The 21,670-nt window shown below is 47.5% G+C and overlaps 1 protein-coding gene across 1 annotated transcript; it reads left to right on the top strand.

Moving 5' to 3' along the window:
* The first annotated feature begins 364 nt into the window (after positions 1-364).
* Positions 365-21,508, top strand: Cwc25 (CWC25 spliceosome-associated protein). Its single transcript, NM_026186.4, has 10 exons — positions 365-553; positions 3,597-3,769; positions 9,169-9,405; positions 10,758-10,827; positions 12,946-13,073; positions 13,699-13,762; positions 14,215-14,408; positions 16,017-16,106; positions 18,856-19,017; positions 19,509-21,508. The coding sequence occupies exons 1-10, from the start codon at positions 536-538 to the stop codon at positions 19,621-19,623; spliced, it is 1,251 nt and encodes a 416-aa protein (NP_080462.2). The 5' UTR covers positions 365-535; the 3' UTR covers positions 19,624-21,508.
* The last annotated feature ends 162 nt before the right edge of the window (positions 21,509-21,670 follow it).

Below are 21,670 nucleotides of genomic sequence, written 5' to 3'. Positions count from 1 at the left end.
GTGTGCCATGACATCTGGCTTTTGGGATTTTGTTTGATAGCATCTATTTCTATAAAACATGCCGGGAATGAGGGAGCTGGCCGAAAAGCTGGTTTGGAAACCCTGGTGTAGCGGTGAGATGGGGAGGCGGCCTAAGTTGGCAGATACTGAGGTCTTACACTGTCTCGCTTCTACGGCAGAGCCCTGATGCGTTGCCAAGGCAACAGAACCCGCCTATGGCTTTTCAACAGTTGGGGCCAGGGGCTTACGTGAGGCAACCAAAAAGAGGCCACCAAAACTGACGGAGGGTAGAAAGTACTTGCGACTCTAGGTTCACGTAGACTTAGCGCTCATACCAAACGTCATCGAGCCGAGACGCTGACGCAGTCATATGACACCACCCCGGAAGTGCGAGCTAGAGCGGGCGGGGAAAAGGGCAGCTGGTTCCTGTAGGGATTAGGTCCCGAGAGGCCGTCTCTGAACTGTTTCCCTAGGTTTCCTCTCTGCCTTCGCTGAATCTTTCAGGTCCACAGACTGAAGAACCGTCTCCACCATCATGGGAGGCGGAGACCTGGTAAGTGCTAGAGGCCTGGGCAGCGACGACTGAGCCCGAGACCCACAGGCGCCGGGGTGGGGTGAAAGTCGGGGGTAGCAGTCGGTAACCCTGGTAATGAAGTCTTGATTTCAGCACAAGGGGGTGATAAACATGGAGAGGGAGCGGATGGTGAAGCCCACAGAGGGACTGAGATGAGCCTCGGGAAGATGTGCGGCGAGGAATGTTTGCTGTTGTCAGGATTTGCTGATTCGGGGGCTTCCCGGGGGCTCCCAGGAAGTCTAAGGTTAGGGAAGGGACAGTTGAACTCATGGTATGGAAGGAGGTAGATCTTGGGCACGTAGACTTTATTTTGTGTATGTTATCTTCGGACATAGCCTCCCCTGCTCCCCCTTTTTTAGCTAGGAGTTCACAGTTGTATCCTGGACCTGGACTGTTGAAAGGGTGGGCTTCAGTCATTTCCCATCCTGAGCTGTGCCGTTTAGAGGCGTCCATTTCAAATCTTTTCCATCTTTGTTTCCTTCCTTACATCAGTGTTTTGCTTTGATGTGTAGTGAGGAGGCAGCTTTCTTCGGTATCGGTAACACTTTTTTTTTTTTTATGTTAAGTGGCAATTGCTCTTAAGTCCTGTAGTTCGTTTGTGGGGAAGGAATGCCTTAAATAAGGCAGAAATATCCAAGAAGCAGAGAGCTAGATTAGGACACTATTGATCTTCTCAAAGTGAAGGTAATTGAATCAATAAGTACATCAGTTTGGGTATCTGTCCACTAAGCTGAATTTGCCGGGTGTCCTTAATTGGATCAAGTTGCAGGGCTCCATCAAAGTTAGTCTAGTTTAGTATGTGCTTCATGTAACTGTCTATTATGGACAGTGCATTAGTTTACTTCTGTAATAAAACCAAGATCAAAAGCAACTGTCGGAGGAGAAGGCTTCTTGCATCTTACAGGTTATAGCCCATCATTAAGGCAGCTCAAGTTGTAACCCAGAGGCAGGAACTGAAGTAGAAACCATGGAGGGATGCTGCTTACTGGCTTGCTTCTCTTGCCTTACTCAGCTTCCCTTGTTTACACAGGTAGACCACCTACCTAGGGATGGCTCCACCCACAGTGGGCTGGGCCTTCCTCTCTCAGGTCATACTCAAGAACACACACTCACAGACATTCCCACAATCTGATGGAGGCAGTGCCTCAACTGAAGCTGACAACCCAGACTTGCCATCCTTGCCAGGAGACCTGTAATCTGGGTGATTCTGTTGCCTGTGTGGTGGAGTTGTCCTGTAACTTGTATATTCAGCAGCGTCTAGCCACAGGGTGCCCTTAGCACTCTCATGCAATGGTGACATCTGCAAATTTCTCCAGACCCTGGTTGCCATTGGTGCCTTGGGATGGAAAGGAAAATCTATGTAGGACAAAGTAAGGGCGAGTGTGTTTGTGGTGGTGGAGGTGGTGAAGGCAGTCCTGGTCAGTTTGAAGGCAGTCTGGGCTAAGTAGCAAGGCCCTGGTTGCGTGTATACGTACATGCACACACATTACACACACATCTGTGTTTTTGCTGACTGTGTGCTTTGCATCTGCAAGGCACTTTGTGTATTTAGTCTTCTTAGCTGGTCTCCCATTTTGCACCTCTCTGGTTGCCGGGAGGTTGGTAATAAATAATTAATTTATACCTTTCCAATCCATTCTTCACGTGATAGCCAGTGGTACCTCTCGCCTACACTGTGCCAGTTCTTGGTTTCTGCCACCAACAGGGTGGAGTGCAGGCCCTTCGCATGCCTGTAAAGGGTTTGATCAGCTCCCTTCTCAGCTGGCTTTCTCTGACACCCCCTTCTCCATCAGCTTGCCCTCCACCTCCAGCCACGCTGTGGCTGTGAGCGCCGTTTCAGCTTATGGTGCTTCCCACGTCGCCAGCTTTATTCCAGCTATCCTTAGAGGCTGCCTCCTCGGGGAAACTTCTAGGATTACAGCTTGAAGCAAAGCAGAGTGAGGAGAGAGGAGAGACCCTCATTGAGGGTGAAGGGGAAGAAACAAGGAGAGATTCCTGGGAGGGAGAGGGCTAGATTTGTGGTAAGGATGCAGGTTTGAGCACAGCACATAAGGGGACTCAATACAAAGAGAGCTGTTTGCAGAAGAGTGAGCACCCTGTCCTAGTGAATTCTGTTGCCTTTCAAAGTAAGACAGCTTCCGCTTTGTCCTTCCCCCGCCTTGCTTTTATCAACTTGCATTTTAGGCATGGCGAGTGGAGTCTAAGGTTGAAACTGTTTGATGGGACGTCAGAAAAGACCTGTTCCATCCTCGAACTGTAAGGACAGACATTGCCCACAACCTCATGCCTGCCAGGCAGTACTCTTGGGCTGCACTCTTCACCTCGATCTCTTGCCTTTCCATGACTGCATGTCCTGGCTATGGGGAGGGTCAGTGAGGCTGGCTGTGGTGGTTAGGGTTAACCTACATAGCATAATCTAGAATCATCTGAAAAAAAGAATCTTTGTTTTTTTTTTGTTTTTGTTTTTCGAGACAGGGTTACTCTGTGTAGCCCTGGCTGTCCTGGAACTCACTTTGTAGACCAGGCTGGCCTTGAACTCAGAAATCCGCCTGTCTCTGCCTCCCAAGTGCTGGGATTAAAGGCATGCGCCACCACACCTGGCTCTGAAAAAAAAGAATCTTAACGAGAGGGAGAGATTGTCTCCGTTGGGTTGGCTTGTGGTTCTGTCTATTGGGGATTGTCTTAAGTAGTCAGTGTGAGAAGACCCTGCCCACTGTGGGTAGCGCCATCCTCTAGGCCAGGATCCTGAACTGTATAAAAGTGAAGAAATCAGGCTGAGCAATGTGAACAGGCATGAGCATCTGAGCGTGTGTGCGTTGTTTATATGTCTGTGCTTTTGACTGTGAATGTAGCCTGACTAGCTGTTTGAAGTTCCTTCCTTGACTTCCTGACGATGATGGGGTTATAAGGCGAAATAAATCCTTCTCTACAGCAGCAGAAATGAGAGCACGGGGTTAGTTAGACTCATCGCCTTCCACTTAGCACTCGCTGAATCCTTTGCTCCCTCTGATCATTCGCACAGAACCTGAAGAAGAGCTGGCACCCGCAGACCCTTCGCAATGTGGAGAAAGTGTGGAAGGCGGAGCAGAAGCATGAAGCGGAGAGGAAGAAGATTGAGGAGTTGCAGCGAGAGCTCCGAGAGGAGAGAGCGCGGGAGGAGATGCAGCGCTACGCTGAGGATGTTGGGGCTGTCAAGTAAGTGAGGAGCAGGCGGTTCTGGTAGGAACGGCGGTGCTGAGGGTGGGTGCCTGACCCAGGGGCTGCGTAATAGTTCAGTGGGTCAGCAGGTGGGTTATACAGCCTGACCAGCTTGGTTCTAAGATTCGTTTTGTGTGTCCTGAGTTGCACACCTGAGAAAGGTTTAGGAGCCCTGACATCTCAGTGGAACTCGGGAAGTCGCAGTACCCAAGTCTGTAAGGGTCGTTGAGGACCAGATGTGATAATGTGTAACCAACCTAGTGTAGGTAGTGCTCCCACGAGACGGTTGGCAACCATGACTATGACAAAGAATCACTGTCTTATGCTGCCTGAGGCCTCTGAATGTATTGCAGACTCATCTTGAGGGGCATTGGGTAAATGTGTGTAAATAAGTAAAATCCTGTTGTAGTTATCCTGTCTTGCTGAATTTTGCCTTTCATCAGTGTCTTGGAAACTCTAGGGCAATTGCAGTAGATGATTATCCTGCTTGTCTCATGAGGTAAACAGCACGGAATCCATTCTGTAGTGCATTTCTAGATCGGGATGGTAAGGAACCAACAGACAGATTGTATTAGTGCCATTTCAGTTCTTCCCCTTGTTCATGCTTCTTGTGCAAGCCTTCAGGGTGAGTGACATGTGGCCACGTTCCCTGGGGAACATGTGGGTCTTTATTTAACTTCATCCATAGTTGTGTGTGTGAGGCTCAGTTTCAGTACATGGACATATATCATCATGGCTTATACGTAGGGAGGAAATCACATTCTTTCAAGAAATGGATTGGGGAGGTTCTAATGTTTTACAGTGAATGAGGTTTATAGAACTTTTAAATGAAATCCATGTATTTAGGGAATGGAGGTGGTAACTTAATGGTGGAACTTGACAGAACCCAGCATCGCCTGCAGATGGGCCTCTGGGCGTCTCTGGGAGGGATTATCGGGTTGTTAGTCAGTGGAGGCCCATCTTGACTGTGGCAGGAGTGCTGCCTGTGTTGGGGATCCCAAGCCGTGTAAGACACAGCAAGCTGAGCACGTGACTGGGCTGCGGTGTGACTGCTGCTTCACTCCTGCCACCTTGGTTCCAGCGTGACGGGCTGTGCCTTGCACTGTGAGCCGGAATAAACCCTCTCTCCCTTACGTTGTTTTTGTCGGGGTGTTTCATCATGACAACAAAAAGAAAATAAGGCCAGCATTAGTACAAAAACAGAACAAGAACATGAATTATTTGTTGTTGTTTTTTAAACATTTACTCCTTATTTTGGGGCTGGTGTGATGATGGTTCATTCATTGGTCAAGAGAATTCTCAGAGGGCAGGTTTGATTCCCATCATACACTGCTGCTCACCAGTGTCTGTAATTACTTCAAAACTCCTATATTTCAGAGTGTCTGACACCCTCTTCTGGCCTTTGAGAGTACTGCACACATGTGGAGGCAAAATACATACAATAAAAACAGCTTTTTTAAAAGATTTATTTATGTATGTATGGGAGTATGGCTACACTGTAGCTGTACAGATGGTTGTGAGCCTTCATGTGGCTGTTGGGGATTGAATATTTTAGGACCTCTGCTGGCTCCAACTGGCCCCACTCGCTCAGTCCCTGCTTGCTCCAGCCCAAATATTTATTTATTATTATACATAGGTACACTGTAGCTGACCTCAGATGCACCAGAAGAGGGCATCAGGCTGGGCGTGGTGGCGCACGCCTTTAATCCCAGCACTTGGGAGGCAGAGGCAGAGGCAGGCGGATTACTGAGTTCGAGGCCAGCCTGGTCTACAAAGTGAGTTCCAGGACAGCCAGGGATATACAGAGAAACTCTGTCTCGAAAAACCAAAAAAAAAAAGTGGGCATCAGATCTCATTACAGATGGTTACTGGGATTTGAACTCAGGACCTTCGGAAGAGCAGTCAGTACTCTTACCCGCTGAGCCATCATGCCGGCCCCTACACAGCTGTTTAGAGAGTACAGACAGGGTCTCATGTCATAGTCCAGACTGGTCTACTCCTGCTTCAGCCTCCTAAGCGTTGAGATTGCAAGTTTCCTGTCTCCATGATCTTTTTTTTTTTTTTTTTTAAGTTTGAGGACAATTGTTAAGGGTTTAAAATCAAGGCAGATGAACTATATAAATCTCCTGGAGGGGGAGAATGGAGAAACAAAAGGGACAGAAGCCATACTGTTTGGGATAAGCTGGCCTGGAAGTGAGCTTCGTGGCTATACACATCCACAAGGTGGGGAGGGGATCTTTAGAAAAAGCTTGGGCAGGCCAAAGAGCTAAAGAAAGCACACTTAGGCCTGGTTAGCATCTAAAAGAAAAGACAGAAGAGGGGGAAAAACGATATTCAGGACTCAGAACGGCAGGCTGGCCCTGCTGAACCCTTGGCAGTTGGTAGGGACCCTACCTACCTTTTGTGGATGATTTACCTGTCCATTTGGGGTTTGAATGCTTTGTATAGTGATAGGCTTTGACTTTATCTAAGTGAACACTATTGATTTAACGATTCATTCCACTCTCGTGGTTCTGGTCATTTTTTTTTTAAAGATTTATTTATTTTTTATTTATATGAGTACATTGCAGTCTGTCTTCAGACACACACCAGAAGAGTGCATCAGATCCCATTACAGATGGTTGTGAGCCACCATGTGGTTGCTGGGAATTGAACTCAAGACCTCTGGCAGAGCAGTCAGTGCTCTTAACCGCTGAGCCATCTCTCCAACCCCAGGTCATCTTTTAATATTTATGTATGAGTGCTTTGTATATGTATGAGTGCTTTCTCTGCATGTATACCACCTGCATAGCATAAGACCGCATCAGACCCCATTACAGATGGTTGTGAGCCACCATGTGGTGGCTGGGAATTGAACTCATGACCCCTGGATGAACAACCAGTGCTCTTAACTGCTGAGCCATCTCTCCAGCCCAAGTTCAGATGATCTTTTCTGTGTTTGTAGTGCATTGTTCTTGGAACAAAGAAGACCCCTCATATACATAATGTTGTAAATCTCCAAATCCCTTTTGGAACTAGGGATCAAACCCAAGGCCTCAAGCATGCTAGGCAAGCATTCTACCACAGATCAATAGCCTGTTGTCTTAGTATTTGCTGATAGTGTTACATGGTTGCAGTAATACTATTTGATTCTTGCATTAAATAGATGAAGATGGGCAGTCCTATCTCATGGAGTTCCTGTGGGGTAGAAAGGACTTCAAGAGACTAGGGGGATCTGTGGTGGGGTTTCTCTATCCTTTTCTGTAATCCCCACCCCCACCCCCAGGCTGAGGACTGAACTCAGGACCATGTTCTTGCTAGACAAGTACTGTTGTCACTGAGCTAAGTCCCCAATTCTCTGTGTGTGTGGAAGTCATAGGACAGCTTGCTAGAGTTGTACCTCTCGTTTCCCCATGTGGTTTCCAGAGACTGAACTTAGGATGTCAGGCTTGGTGGCAAACACTTTTATCCACAGGACCATCTTTCTGGCCTGGTTTGTTTGTTCCTTTGAGATAGTTTACATAGCCCATGCAGGCCTCAAATGTAGCGCAGAACCCCTTGAATTCCTGCTTCTCCTACCTCTGCCAGTATGTGCCTTCTGTGTATTTTAACATCGCCCTGGGTGAAGCGAATGTGCAGTTTTAACAGAGACCTACTCTATACCCTTCATGTTAGCAAAACCAAACGTGTACAGGATCATTACTCTGTTTTTACATGCTTTTTTTTTTTTTTTTCAAATAGTTTCTCATTAGAGCCTCAGGGAATCAGTGAGAGGCAGTGGTTGGTGGCTGTGCTATAGAGATGCAGGTACAGAGCAGCCTGTCCAGAATCCCTTAGTTTGGCTTATGGCAAACCTGGAAGCCAAGGTCTCTGGAGCCCAGCTCTAGAACTCAGAGGTACCCTGGCCTCCCCCACCCACTCTCTATTGTTTATTAAGCTCAGAGCCTCATACCTGGTGGGCAAGTACTCTACCACTCAGAAGTGTTTTAGGCCAGGGTGAGTTAAGACTCGGTGAAACATTCAGGAGGGCTGGCTGCATGGTGAGACACTATCTCAAAAGCAGACAGCGTGTGTGTGCCTTTCTCTCTTAGTTCCTTTCCCCTGCAGGCCACTGGCTCTCCTGCCAGTCCCTGCACTCCCCGCCCCCTTCTGATAGTGGCGAGCTTCTTTCCCATCCGAGCAGCACATGACCCCTTCCTTTTGCATGTTGAGGGTTTTCAGCTGTCTGGCACCAGCATTCCTCGTCATGCTAATTGGTCTTCAGTTTGTCCCCCAAAAACTCATTGCCTCTGAGTATCTCTCAGTCACTTAGTCACACACCCCACAATGCACTGACCTCTGGACTTCACACAGTAGCCACTGAGAAACCTTTCCATCTTTCTGCCCTTACTCATCTCTCTGGCACAGGAGATGTGATGAGAACCTGCTTACACGTAATATACTGTAACTTATTTACTGTCCCTATGAACAGCAGGCACACAAGGTGCAGTGTGGCCATCATCTTAGACATGTTCTTTATGTAGGTTTGTTTTTCTTTTTTTCTTTTTTCTTTTTCTTTTTTAAAGATTTATTTAGCTGGGCAGTGGTGGCGCACACCTTTAATCTCTTGGAGGGCAGAGGCAGGCGGATTTCTGAGTTCGAGGCCAGATTGGTCTACAGAGTGAGTTCAAGGACAGCCAGGGCTACACAGAGAAACCCTGTCTTGAAAAACCAAAAAAAGATTTATTTATTTTTATTTATATGAGCTGTCTTCAGACACACCAGAAGAGGGTGTCAGATCCTATTACAGATGGATGTGAGCCACCATGTGTTGCTGGGAATTGAACTCATGACCTCTGGAAGAGCAGTCAGTGCTCTTACCCACTGAGCCATCTCACCAGCCCTTAAAACCACATTTTCTTCCCACAAGGAAAGAAACAATGTTAAGCATGATGCTGTGACATCATGTAGAGTCCTCCTTTTGTGTTAAAGCATCGTTTACTATCTTACTTTCTTTTGGTTTTCAAGTGCAAGCTCATTTACTAAACAGGTATCTCTGATCCTTTCCCCCTTTTCTCAAACATGTAGTCCCACTGGGGCCACTGTGCCAAGGGCCAGGATAGGCCGCGAGCTTTCGCAAGGAGGTGTAATGTGTAAGCTTGGTAGAGGAGACTAGGTAACTAAGTAAAGATCCATGATTCTGAATTTTCCTCATGGATTGTGAGAAGTATTTCTTCGTCCGTAAGCCTCGTTGCCTCTTGTCTACCAAGTCAGAAATGCTGTTGGGCCTGTGGTAGGGATTTGCAGAGGGGCCCAGTGCTGATCAGCTCAGGTCCTGTGTGGAGCTCAACAGGACCTACCTTCCCCTTCCTTTGAATGAATATGTGTTTCTTCTCTCCCTCTCCTTTTCTCTCTCCTTTATTTCCGTTTTAAACCAGGAAAAAAGAAGAAAAGTTGGATTGGATGTACCAAGGTCCGGGTGGCATGGTGAACCGTGATGAGTACTTGCTGGGGCGCCCCATTGACAAGTATGTTTTTGAGAAGATGGAGGAGAGGGAAGCTGGCTGCTCTTCTGAGACAGGACTCCTCCCAGGCTCAATCTTTGCCCCGTCGGGCGCCAATTCCCTTCTTGACATGGCCAGCAAAATCCGGGAAGACCCTCTCTTCATCATAAGGTACTGCTGGGAGGTTGAGAAGGGTTGTGACAGGGAGGCCTGGGGACTCTTCCAGGTCTGGCGTTTTTCTTGCTTTATGGGCATCCCTGTTTCTGGGTGTGGAGAGAAAGCCTGTGAAGATGCCTGCTGTAGGCCATATGGAAGCACACTGGCAAGTGCACCAAGCCAGACTAGGTTTATCCACCAAACTTAAACAAAAATAAGGGGTGGGAGGCTAAGGGTTGACTCTGCTGTTAAGAGCACGCATTGCTCCTGCAGAGGACCTGTGTGTGGACCTCAGTACCCAGGCCAGGCAGTTCAGAGCTTTGTAAGTCCAGCTCCAGGGAGATCCAAGGCTTCTGGCACCCACGGGCATCTGTACCCACACGCACGCGCACACACACACATTAAAAATAATAAAAATCCTATTAAAGTTAAAAAGGAGGGAGAAGCAAGGTGACAAAGCACTTGCTAGTTCCCTGGCAATGAGGTGAATACTCCCTTGACCTTACACTTACGCACTGCAGATGCATAGCCAGCAAACAGGCTTCCTTCCTTCTCCGTCAGCCCACGTCCTTTTATTTATTTATGGATGAGTGTGCCTCATGTGTTTAGTGCACATAGGTGCGTATGTGTGCTTACCTGGAGGTTAGATCTTTCCCAATCACTCTTACCTCATTTGTGTGTGCACACATGTGCATGAGAACCCACATGTGTATACATGCCACAGTGTGTGTGTGGAGGTCAGAGGACTGTTTTTGGGAGTTGGTTCTCTCCTTCCACCATATGGCCTTAGGAATTTGAACTCAGACAGGATTGGCAGCATGTTCCTTTGTAGGAACTTGCTCTCTACTCAGCCCTCTGACTTCAGGTTTTGAGTCCTCTTGCTAAACCTAGAGCTTGCTTGTGCATCTACACTGACCCGCAAGCCCAGGATCCTCCTGTCACTGCCTCCAGCATGCTAGGCTTATGGCCGTGTGCTGCTCTGTCTACGTTCCTCTGTTGTCACTGGTTTGAGACAGGACCTTACTGTGTAGCTTTGTTTGGCCTAGAGGTCGCTGTACAGGCCAGGCCTACTGCAGACTCACACCTGTCATCCAAATGCTGGCACTGAAGGTGTGCGTGTGCCACCGCACCTGCCTGGCTCAGCTTTCTTACCTGGGTGCTGCAAGGTGGATGCTGAGACACTTGTGTTGTGTGACAAGCACATCTCCTGCTTCGTTTTGTTTTTTTGAGACGGGTTCTTGCTGTGTAACCCTGCCTAGCTGTGCATGAGGTTTGAAAGGAGTTGTTATGTAGAATTTGGTGATGAGGATAACAAAATTTCCTATGCAAAAAAAAAAAAAGCCATTAAAATTCTTTCTTCTATATAGGAAGAAAGAGGAGGAGAAAAAAAGAGAAGTGCTGAACAATCCTGTGAAAATGAAGAAAATCAAAGAGCTGGTAAGTCATGCTCTGAACACGCACCGACATGGGAACGGCTGCCTGCCTCTGTGTATGTGTGTGTGTGCACTGTGTGCCTGTGTGTGTGTCTGCACTGTGTCCATGCATGGTTCTTGAAGATGCAGCAAAGGGGCATCAGATCCCCTGGAACTACAGATGTTGTGAACTGCTATATGGAACCCTGGTCCTCTGGAAGAGCAGCCCGTGCTTTTAAGTGCTGAGTCATTTCTCCAGCCCCTCCTTTAGCAGCAGAAGCTGTTGCTGCTTCTCCTCTTCCTCCACATCCTCCTCCACCTTTTCCTTCCTCCTCCTCTTCCTCCTCTTCCTCTTCATCCCCTATTCTCCTCCTCTTCCTCTTCCTGCTCTTCTTCCTTCTTTCTTCCCAGTATCCCAGAACTTGCTCTGTAGAGCAGACTGGCCTCAAACTCACAGAGATTCCCCCTCCCTCTGCCTCCCCAGTGCTGGGACTAAAGGTGTGCACCACCACTGCCTGGCTGGACTCACTTTTGTTTTTTGTTTTTTGTTTTTTGTTTTTTTTTTTTGGTTTTTTGAGACAGGGTTTCTCTGTGTAGCCCTGGCTGTCCTGGAACTCACTCTGTAGACCAGGCTGGCCTCGAACTCAGTAATCCGCCTGCTTCTGCCTCCCGAGTGCTGGGATTAAAGGCGTGCACCACCATGCCCGGCTATTTCTTTTTTTTTAAAGACTTATTTATTTTATGTATGTGACTACACTGTCGCTGTCTTCAGACACACCAGAAGAGGACATTGGATCCCATTACAGATGGTTGTGAGCCACCATGTGGTTGCTGGGAATTGAAGAGCAGTCAGTGCTCGTAACCACTGAGCCATCTCTCTAGCCCTGTAACTTCTTTCTGTGTTGAGACCTATTTGAGTCCTGTTTGTAGCCCCTGCCAGTCTGGACCTCAGTCCTCCTTCACCCTGAGTGACAGGATTACTAGGCTTGCTATTTACTTGTATATGGGGTGTAGAGGGCATCAGGTCCTCCGGAGCTAGAGTTACAGGCTTGTGTGCATTGCTGGATGTGGATACTGAGAATAGACCTCAAGTTCTGTGGAAAAGCAGCAGATTCCCTTAGCTGATGAACCATCTCTCCCCCCCCTTAAGTTCTGTGTTTTAGATACTATGTCCTGGTGATTCTGGGTAACCTTAATTTAGTACCTTAATTAAGATTTATTTCCTCCAGCACTCGGGAGGCAGAGGCAGGCAGGTTTCTGAGTTCAAGGCCAGCCTGGTCTACAGAGTGAGTTCCAGGACAGCCAGGGCTACACAGAGAAACCATGTCTCAAAACAAACAAACAAATAAACAAACAAAAAACCAAAAAACCAAGCCAAACCAAAACAAAGATTTCTTTCCTTTTGGTTTGGAAAGAACTACATGTCTTCAGTTTTTTTCTTTTTTTTTCTTTTTTTAATTGCATTTCCTGTGTGTGTTTATGTGCATGTTGCCATGGTATCTGAGTGAGAACTGAACCCCAGTCATCAGGCTTGGTGACAAGTATAGTCAGCCAGTGAATGGCAGACATGCCAGAGGGACAGAGTGATGACAATAGCAATTATTATTACTTATTTATAATTTATGTACATTGGGTGTTTTTTTTTTTTTTTTTTTTTGGTTTTTCGAGACAGGGTTTCTCTGTATAGCCCTAGCTGTCCTGGAACTCACTTTGTAGACCAGGCTGGCCTCGAACTCAGAAATCCACCTGCCTCTGCCTCCCAAGTGCTGGGATTAAAGGCGTGCGCCACCACGCCCGGCTACATTGGGTGTTTTGCTTGCATGAATATTTGTATGAGGGTGTCAGATCCCCTGGAACAGAAATTACAGTTGTGAGCTGCCATGTGGGTGTGGGAAATTGAACCTGGGTCCTCTGGAAGAACAGCCTGTGTTCCTTAGCTCCGAGCCATCTCTCCAGCTCCCAATAATAATAATTTTTTAAATGTGGATTGGAATTTTTTTCAGAAGGTGTCTGGGGTGCATTTGTACTCAGCATGGATACCTTGACAACGTCCTGGGCCTGTTTGGATGTGAACCATTCCCTATGCCAGGTACTAACAGCGGGGTCAGTAATCTCATGTGATTCTATTCTGGGCATTTCCCAGTTGCAAATGAGCCTTGAGAAAAAGGAGAAGAAGAAGAAGAAGGAGAAGAAGAAGAAGCACAGGAAGCACAAACACAGAAGCTCCAGCAGCGGTGGCTCCAGCAGCGAGGATGAGCAGAGCCAGGCCCGGTAAGCAGGCGCTGCCAGCTCCCCAGCGCAGCCTTCCTAGCCACGGCTTCATCCACGCCCCGGGAGGACTGAGCACCTGTCCTGATGGCTAGCACGCCAGTGTGCACTCCGCAGCGCAGAGCTTGGCCTCTGACATCAGCGTTCCTTGGAAATACTAAGTCTGTGTCTCTTGGTGCACTCTTGCATTGGTGGACACTCGCCTCCCAGATCTGACGAGACGCTTTCATCTCAGCTTGAGTCCTTGGTACCGAAGGGGGTTTTCTGTATTCTCTCCCTCTTTTTGTAAAAATGGATTAATGGAACCTGTGGGCCCATTCTGCATTTTCCCGAAGGGACAGTCAGCGCTGTCGCTGCTGACTCACGATTAGTCCCCGGAATAGCAGCATGGGCTGAGAGGAGAGTGTCTTCAGGCTCGGAGGCTGAGAGCTCTGCCCACAGCTTTTCACAGGAAAAACTCGACTGTGCTGATGTGTCTTCCAGTGAAGACAGTCCAAATAGAGCAGGGTGCTGCCAAGCCCTGGCAGGATAGCTGGGTGCTGGGAGACTGGTCTCAGCAGGAGAGAGTCTAACTGGACTTGCCTGCCTTTTCTTTTTCAGTGAATGTGTCTATGTTTTCATCTCTTAGGTCTCAAAAGAAGATGGCAAATTCCTTTCCTGTTTTGTCCAAAGTCCCTGGATATGGCTTACAGGTAGAGATGTGGGCTTTTCAGAGGGAGTGACTGTGGGACTCTGCAGTCCAAGGTATCCCCCCCTTTCACACCTGCAGATAACTGGGGAGTTTGGATAGTGGAGGCTGGGGCTGCTGGAGACCAAGCCTGCTCCTTATGCTTGAGCCCTTTGCAAAACTCTTTCTGAGAGTCCTCTAAATAGATAGAGATCACGAGTTGGAGCACTTAGCATGCTGCCAAGAACTCTCCATAATTGACGTATGCAGACCAGGCTGGTCTTGAAACTTTCAGGGTACTTAGCTTAGCATTTTGAGTACTAGGATTCAGGTATGGCCTGCACACCTCCATGCAGCTGTGTGCTCACATGGTTACTGTTGGCGCGTTAAAGATCCTTTATTCTTTCCCTGCTTTACTGCGTTTCTGTGTGGACAGCTAGGTTTTCCTGTGACTGATTGCTCGTCTTAATGATCCAGGTGAGGGACTCTGACCGGAACCGGGGGCTGCAGGGTTCTCTGGGTGAACAGAGGGCGATAAAGAACAATTCCCGGTCAAGAAGCTCCTCACCCCCCAGGCATGCCAGCAAGAAGAGCACCAAGGAAGAGAGGCCCCGGGACAGGAGGTCTCGATCCCCCAGCAGAAGGTCCCGGTCCCCAAGGCCCAGCAAACCGTGAGTATGGGAATTACATGGGAAATAATCTGTGACTCTAAGGGCCGAGTCACAGCAGGGCTTGCCTTGGGTGGTGTTCATCAAATCCATCCTTAGATGTCTCAGCTTTATTTCCTCTGCCGTCACAGTGCAGTGATGTTGCAGTCATGGGGCCGTCACTGTATAGCACTGTGCAGTCATGTTGTATTCACAGTGTAGTCATGGTGAGGTCACGGTGCAATGGTCTCATCACAGTTCAGTCATGGTGTAGTCACAGTGTATTCATAGTGCCATCACAGTGCTGTCACAGTGTAGTCATGGTACAGTCACGGTGCAGTCACAGTGCAGTCATGGTGTAGTAATAGTGTATTTATAGTGCCATCACAGTTCAGTCACAGTGTAGTTATGGTACAGTCATGGTGCAGTCACAGTGTAGTTATGGTACTGTCATGGTGCAGTCACAGTGTAGACACTGCAGTCACAGTGCAGTCACAGTGTAGTTATGGTACAGTCATGGTGCAGTCACAGTGTAGTTATGGTACAGTCATGGTGCAGTCACAGTGTAGTTATGGTACTGTCATGGTGCAGTCACAGTGTAGTTATGGTACTGTCATGGTGCAGTCACAGTGTAGTTATGGTACAGTCATGGTGCAGTCACAGTGTAGTTATGGTACAGTCATGGTGCAGTCACAGTGTAGTTATGGTACAGTCATGGTGCAGTCACAGTGTAGTTATGGTACTGTCATGGTGCAGTCACAGTGTAGTTATGGTACAGTCATGGTGCAGTCACAGTGTAGTTATGGTACAGTCATGGTGCAGTCACAGTGTAGTTATGGTACAGTCATGGTGCAGTCATAGTGTAGTTATGGTACTGTCATGGTGCAGTCACAGTGTAGTTATGGTTCAGTCATGGTGCAGTCACAGTGTAGTCACAATGAATTACACTTGCAGGACCATAATGGGCTGGCAGAATTTCCTCTCCTATTTGGGTTATATTTTCTCTTCGTGTGTCTATCATGTATATGTGTGGTGAATACACATGTGTGTGTGTGGGTGCACATACTTGTGCATGTAGGGAGGGCAAAAGAAGGTATCTGCCACTGTCTACCGCATTCCATCGAGGCAGCGGCTCCCTAATTCAGAGCTCACTGTTTTTCTTCTTGGCTGGGCTGGAAGCCTTCAGACCCCAGACACTCCTGACCCCATCCTGTTCAGTGCTGGGCTTACAGGCATGTGCAGGGCTGTGCCTGACTTGTTGTGTGGGAACTGGGACTGAGCTCTGGTCTTCGTGCTTATCTAGCAGGAAATTTTAACTGCTGAGGCCCTGGCTTATACTTAAAAATTCTTTCTTTCTTTCTTTCTTTGTGTGTGTGTGTGTGTGTGTGTGTGTGTGTGTGTGTGTGTGTGTGTGTGTTTACACCCTTGTGCAACTGCATGCTTGTGGGGGTCAGAGAACAGTTTGAGGGCGTTGGTTCTGACCTCTGCCATGTGGATTCCTAGAAATTGAACTCAGGCTGCCAGGCTTGGTGCAGGTGCCTTTACCCTTTGAGCCATCTTGCTGGCCCCTGCCTGGGTTCTATTTTATGGGAGTTCCATATGAAAAGGCTTGTCTCTCTGTGTCTATTGCAGGCATACCTCTAAGGTAAACAGGAAAGAGAGAGACAGCCCATCACCTAAGAAGGAGGCCTACCAGAGGCGGCATGCTTCTGGGTACACCAGGTAAGTCAGGCCCTCTTCAGTTTGGACTTCATAAGGCTGCATCTAGAGGCTGCTGGCAGCAGGGAAGTTGGTAATGTACCTGGTTTCCTTTAGTCCTCTGATTTTTTTTTTTTTTTTCAGACATAGGCTCATGTATTCCAGGCTATTGGCCTCAGACTTAATATATAATCAAGGGTGACCCTTAAACTTTTGGTCAGTCTGCCTTCATCTCCTGAATGCTAAGATTAACGGTATATGCCACTACGCCCAATTTATGTGGTGTTGGGGATCAAACCAGGGCCTTGTTCATTCAGAGCAAGCACTGGTCCAACTGAACTATATCCCGTTCCGCTCAGCTTGGTGTAATCCTGGGTCTTGCATTGTGCACTAGGCTGACAATGAGCTTGTGATCCTCCTACCTCAGCTTCTGAGAGGTGTGGACACCAGTGGCCACACCCCTCTGGTCAGCTTTTACTCGTAAGATACACCGAACAGACAAAATCTGGCTGTCCAGATGGCTTAGTGGAAAAGCCTTGCTACCAAGGCTGACATCCTGGGTCCGATCACCAGTACCCATATAGAGGAAAAACAAGTTGTTGTCCTCTGACCTTTATATATGCACCGAGGTACACCTACCCACTCACCTACACAAATTTAATAAAAAGATTACAAAAAAACTAGGGCTAGAGAGGCCGGGCGTGGTGGTGCACGCCTTTAATCCCAGCACTCGGGAGACAGAGGCAGGCGGATTTCTGAGTTCGAGGCCAGCCTGGTCTACAAAGTAAGTTCCAGGACAGCCAGGGCTATACAGAGAAACCCTGTCTCAAACAAACAAACAAACAAAAAAACTAGGGCTAGAGAGATAGCTCACTAGGTATAAAGGGCTGTGCCGGGCTGGTGAAATGGCTCAGCAACCAAGAGCGCCGACTGCTCTTCCAAAGGTCCTGAGTTCAAATCCCAGCAACCACATGGTGGCTCACAACCATTTATAACAAAAATCTGATACCCTCTTCTGGATGGTCTGAAGACAGCTACGGTGTACACACATGTAATAAATAAATACATCTTTAAAAAAAAGGAATTATTTAAAAAAATAAAAAGGGCTGTTACCAACTGGATCCCTGGGGCTTGTTGATTAGCCTGTCTGACTGAGCTGATAAGCTCCAAATTCAGGGAGAGACCTGACTCAAAACTACGGTGGAGCAAGGGTGGAAGAATGTCATCTGACTTTGGCCTTGGTCTTCCACATGTACACACACACACATGCGCTTACACCACATGGGTTTTATATGGAGTGTCCTCTGAAGCCCCGCTGGTCTGGAATTCTCTTAATCCTCCTGCGTAATCAGTTTTATGTATTTATTTAGTGGAGCTGTGATTGAGGGTTTTGTTTGTTTGTTTGTTTGTTTGTTTTTGAGACAGGGCCTCACACAAATTCATCATCTTCCTGCCTCCACTTCCCAAGTTCTGGCTATAGGCAAGTGCCACCATTCTCAGTTAGAAAGTGCTTTTTTGTTTCTGTTGTTTTATAGACAGGGTTTCTCTGTGTAGCCCTGGTTGTCTTGGCCCTCACTATGTAGACCAGGGTGGCCTTGAACTCACAAAGATGCCTGTCTCTGCCTCCTGAGACAGAGACAGGGATTAAAGGGGTTTGCCACCATGCCTGGCTAGCCAGCTTAGTGTTTTTTTGTTTTTTTTTTTTTTACAGGAAGCATAGTTATTATGGATAACTAAATGTCAGGTTTTAATATTTTAGTTTGTTTCTCCAAATGGGCACTTTTTAAAAAGCAGAACTCCGTCATTTTTCCCTTTAAAGTCTTGTATCATAAACTGTGTACAAACTGTAACATACCTATTTTAGAAGCAGTAGATTTGGATGTCTGACATTGTTAAGTGGTGACTAATCTGGTTCATCACTTCCTTTTTTTGTTCTAACTTCATTTAGGATGGATGCCAGGGAAGCCGATCTACCTATTATATCCCTACCTATTATATCAAGTTAAGTCAGGTTGCTGGCATCTAGCTTCATCCCAAGGTGGTACCTTATGTTCTTGGGTTGTATCCATGAGCGTGTGTGTCGTGTACAGCCTTGCTCACACACAGAGACCAGAGGAGGACATTGACCTCGACCTTATTCCCTGAGCCGGGTTCTTACTGAGTCTGCAGCTCAGTGGTAGCCAAGCTAAGAGGCCGCCAGCTCCTGGGGTTTGCCTGGTTTGCCCACTAATGGTAGGGATCCAGGCATGTGTGGCTGTGCTCAGCTTTTACAGGGGAGCTGTGGCTTTGAACTCAAAACTTCAGCCTTGCACAGCAAGTACTCTTGAGCCAGTCTCAACTTGTAGCCATGGGCTTTTGTTTTTGCTTTGGTTTTTATCCATGGGTTTGTAAGCATCTCTTATGGAGTGTGAAATAGCAATAGTCACGCGGATGGCCCGGTCCTTTGTTTTGTAAGCTCTTAGCGGTGCAGTGACTAACGTATTATAAGGTTAGGTTCCTGACTAGCTCTCAGTCTATTTCATAGTTGTTTTAAAATAATTATCCTAGAGATTACTTAGTGTGATTATGAAATCCTTCACTGAAGTCTTCATGGTTTGGTTGGAACCATCTGCCTGAGGCATCAGAAGGAAGGAAACTCACCTAAGCATGGCGTTGCTCCTTCTTGGGGACCCGAGCTGGCAAGCCTGTGACCTGCCTGCATGCGGAGCTGCTTCTGTCCTGTTTGTTTTGCTGGGGAAGGAATAGAACCTGGGATTGTTTTTGTGCTCAACAGAAAACTCTCAGCAGAGGAACTAGAGCGGAAACGGCAGGAGATGATGGAAAATGCCAAGTGGAGGGAGGAGGAGAGGCTCAACACCCTCAAGAGGCACGCCAGGGAGGACGAGCGGGAGCACAGGCTGGAGAGGTTGGACTCTCGGTCCGGCAAGTTCCTCCAGTAAGTGACTGCTCATACCTGGGCCCCACCTGCATGGGCTCCACGAGGTCATGTGGCAGCTGGCCCACTGCTGGGGCTGGTGGTGCTGTTGTCTGTGTCCAGAGACCTCAGAACTCAGCCTTGGGACCACTCTTGGTACTGTTCCCAGTTTCTAACCAGATAATAGCATTTTTACTTGACATAGAAAAAGTAATTGGTATTTTTCCCAAATCACTGAAATTCCTTGGCCTTCCTTTTAAGTAAAAATTTGTGGCTCAGAAAACCTTTTTCCAATGAAACTTGACTTGTTTTCCAAAACAGATGAGTTTTCCCTTATGGACATTTAAAAGCCCTGGCTCCAGATGGAGTCCTTTGAAAATTGTCTATGTGGGCTGAAAAGAACTTGTATTTCTACAGTTCCTTTCTGGCTGCAAACCTGTTTCTTCTGATTCTGCCAGGGCTGACCAGTTGAAATGTCCTTTTTCCCCACTCCCCTGTCTTTCCTTCCCTAGCCGCATGAAGCTGGAGAGTGCGTCGACCTCCTCCCTGGAGGACCGCGTGAAGCGCAACATCCATTCCCTACAGCGGACGTCGGTGGCCCTGGAGAAGAACTTCATGAGGAGATGAGAACCAGTCTCTTGTACTGTTTTGCCTGAATTTTCCAGGGAGGCTACTGACTCCTTAAAATTCTCTTTATAAGAGTTCAGATGGCTTCCTGTACAGATGAGAACCCACCACTGTTCAAGTGCCCTTTGTCCACTGACTCCTGAAACACTTCACATCCGTTAAACACTGATGTGACCTGAATCGGGGCTCCTCAGGAACTTTGGCTGGATGTGGATGCACTGTGGGGTTTGACTGTGTTTTAGTGGCTGCCACTGGACGGCTTGGATGCTTGTTATCCCTCTTCCCTCCCACCTGAATGAATGGATCAGACTTCCAGAGGCCTCTCTTAAGAGCCACCCAGATGGACGGTGCTCACTGGGATAAACAAACATTGACTTTATTTAGTAGATTATGTGACAGGATAGCCAAGCATCAGGAAGAGCCAAGAATTGAAGAAGCTGGAAGAGAAAACAGAACCAAAAGCCCTAAGTGAACTGCTACCCACCCGGGCTTTACGCTGTAATGGTGTGATGTGTATATACAAATGTATAGTTCTATATTTGCTTTAAAAAAGTTAGCCTTGGGAGAACATTTTGTTGGATGACCTTGTCAGAAAAGTAACACAGTAGTTACTGGTAACAGAGGGATACTGACCTTCTTTGTCATTTGGACATGACTTTGTCCTCTACAAATGTGTTAGGCTACATTTATAGGTATGTACTGGCTTCAGGAAGGACACACCTGCCAAGGGACATACATATCCTCCTCTGTTCCTCGGCATCCTACAGTGGGCACCCAGTGGGGCAGGAATCAGGACCCATGTTGTCCGATGACTCCTGAAAGAAAATACTTGGGAAGCTTTTTGCTTTCTGGCTAATTTTTATTTGTTTGTTTGTTGAGGCAGGGTCTCTTGTAGCTCAGGCTAGCTTTGATTGGACCGGGGAGCTGACGGTGACCCTGCACTTTAGCTCCTCTGACCACACACAGTTGCTGCTCCTGCCACTGCTGCTTTGTGGTTTGTCTGTGATACAGGGCCCTTGCTGGTCCAGGGCAGCCTGATGGTGGCTCTCCTGCCTCAGCCTCCTGAGTGCTGGCTGCGGTTAGGCCATCCCCATCCTCCAGCTGCCTTTATCCTGTAATAACTAAAAATCTAAGACAAGACTCAAGGGGCCACACCCATGTCTTTACTGCCATTCCTTTCTCTATTCTTTCACCAGAAGCCCTCATTTGTTTGACCAGGGAACTTCTAGGTGCTTTTTAAACAGACGACAGATTCACCCTAGCGGTAGCTGACCTTAAACTGTAGATCTCCTGTTTTAGTCTCTGGAGCTGTGATTACAGACCATCTGGCCCTCAGAGGTGCTCTTAATTCATATATTAAGCCATTTCGTTGTTCTACCAGTTCCTAATTTCTCCTAAAATATGTTTGGATTTAAGCACTAAAATTCCAGTCACTGTAATTATTGTTGTTGTTACTTTTTGAGACAGGGTTTCTCAGTATAGATAGCCCTGGCTGTCCTGGAACTCACTCTGTAGACCAGGCTGGCCTTGAACTCAGAAATCTGCCTGCCTCTGCCTCCCAAGTGCTGGGATTAAAGGCATGCGCCACCACGACCGGCTGGCACTGTAATTCTTAAAACTCAGTTTCTCCCCAGACAATATAACATTATTCATTTAATCATCTCATCCTTCTGCCCTATGTTATAGTTAATTATGGCTTTTATTTTATTACTTGGTAATAAAGGCTACATTTATTTTTGTAACTGTGTAGAGCGATCTACCACGTGCCTGGTACTGAGTCTTGATATCCCAAGTGTTGACCTGTGATTTGTGTCGGATACAGAGACCCTTCGACCAAGTGGAATTACATAATAAACCATGGGCAGTTTATTCGAGATTTCTTGGAGCAAGAATGAAAGGATTATTACAATACGCGTCTACAGATGCTAGTGGTGTCTAAACTTGACCATCGGGATAGAGGAGGCTAGGCGGCAGGTGGGTGGGCGCGCGGCCCATTCATAAAACCTAGGATTCCCGGCCTGCTCCTCTGATTGGCCCCCGGGAAAGG

The sequence above is a fragment of the Mus musculus genome, chromosome 11, assembly GCF_000001635.26.
Source record: "Mus musculus strain C57BL/6J chromosome 11, GRCm38.p6 C57BL/6J".
Classification (NCBI taxonomy): domain Eukaryota; kingdom Metazoa; phylum Chordata; class Mammalia; order Rodentia; family Muridae; genus Mus; species Mus musculus.
The sequence above is the reverse complement of the archived record's forward strand: the minus strand, read 5'-3'. Positions and strand labels throughout refer to the sequence as shown.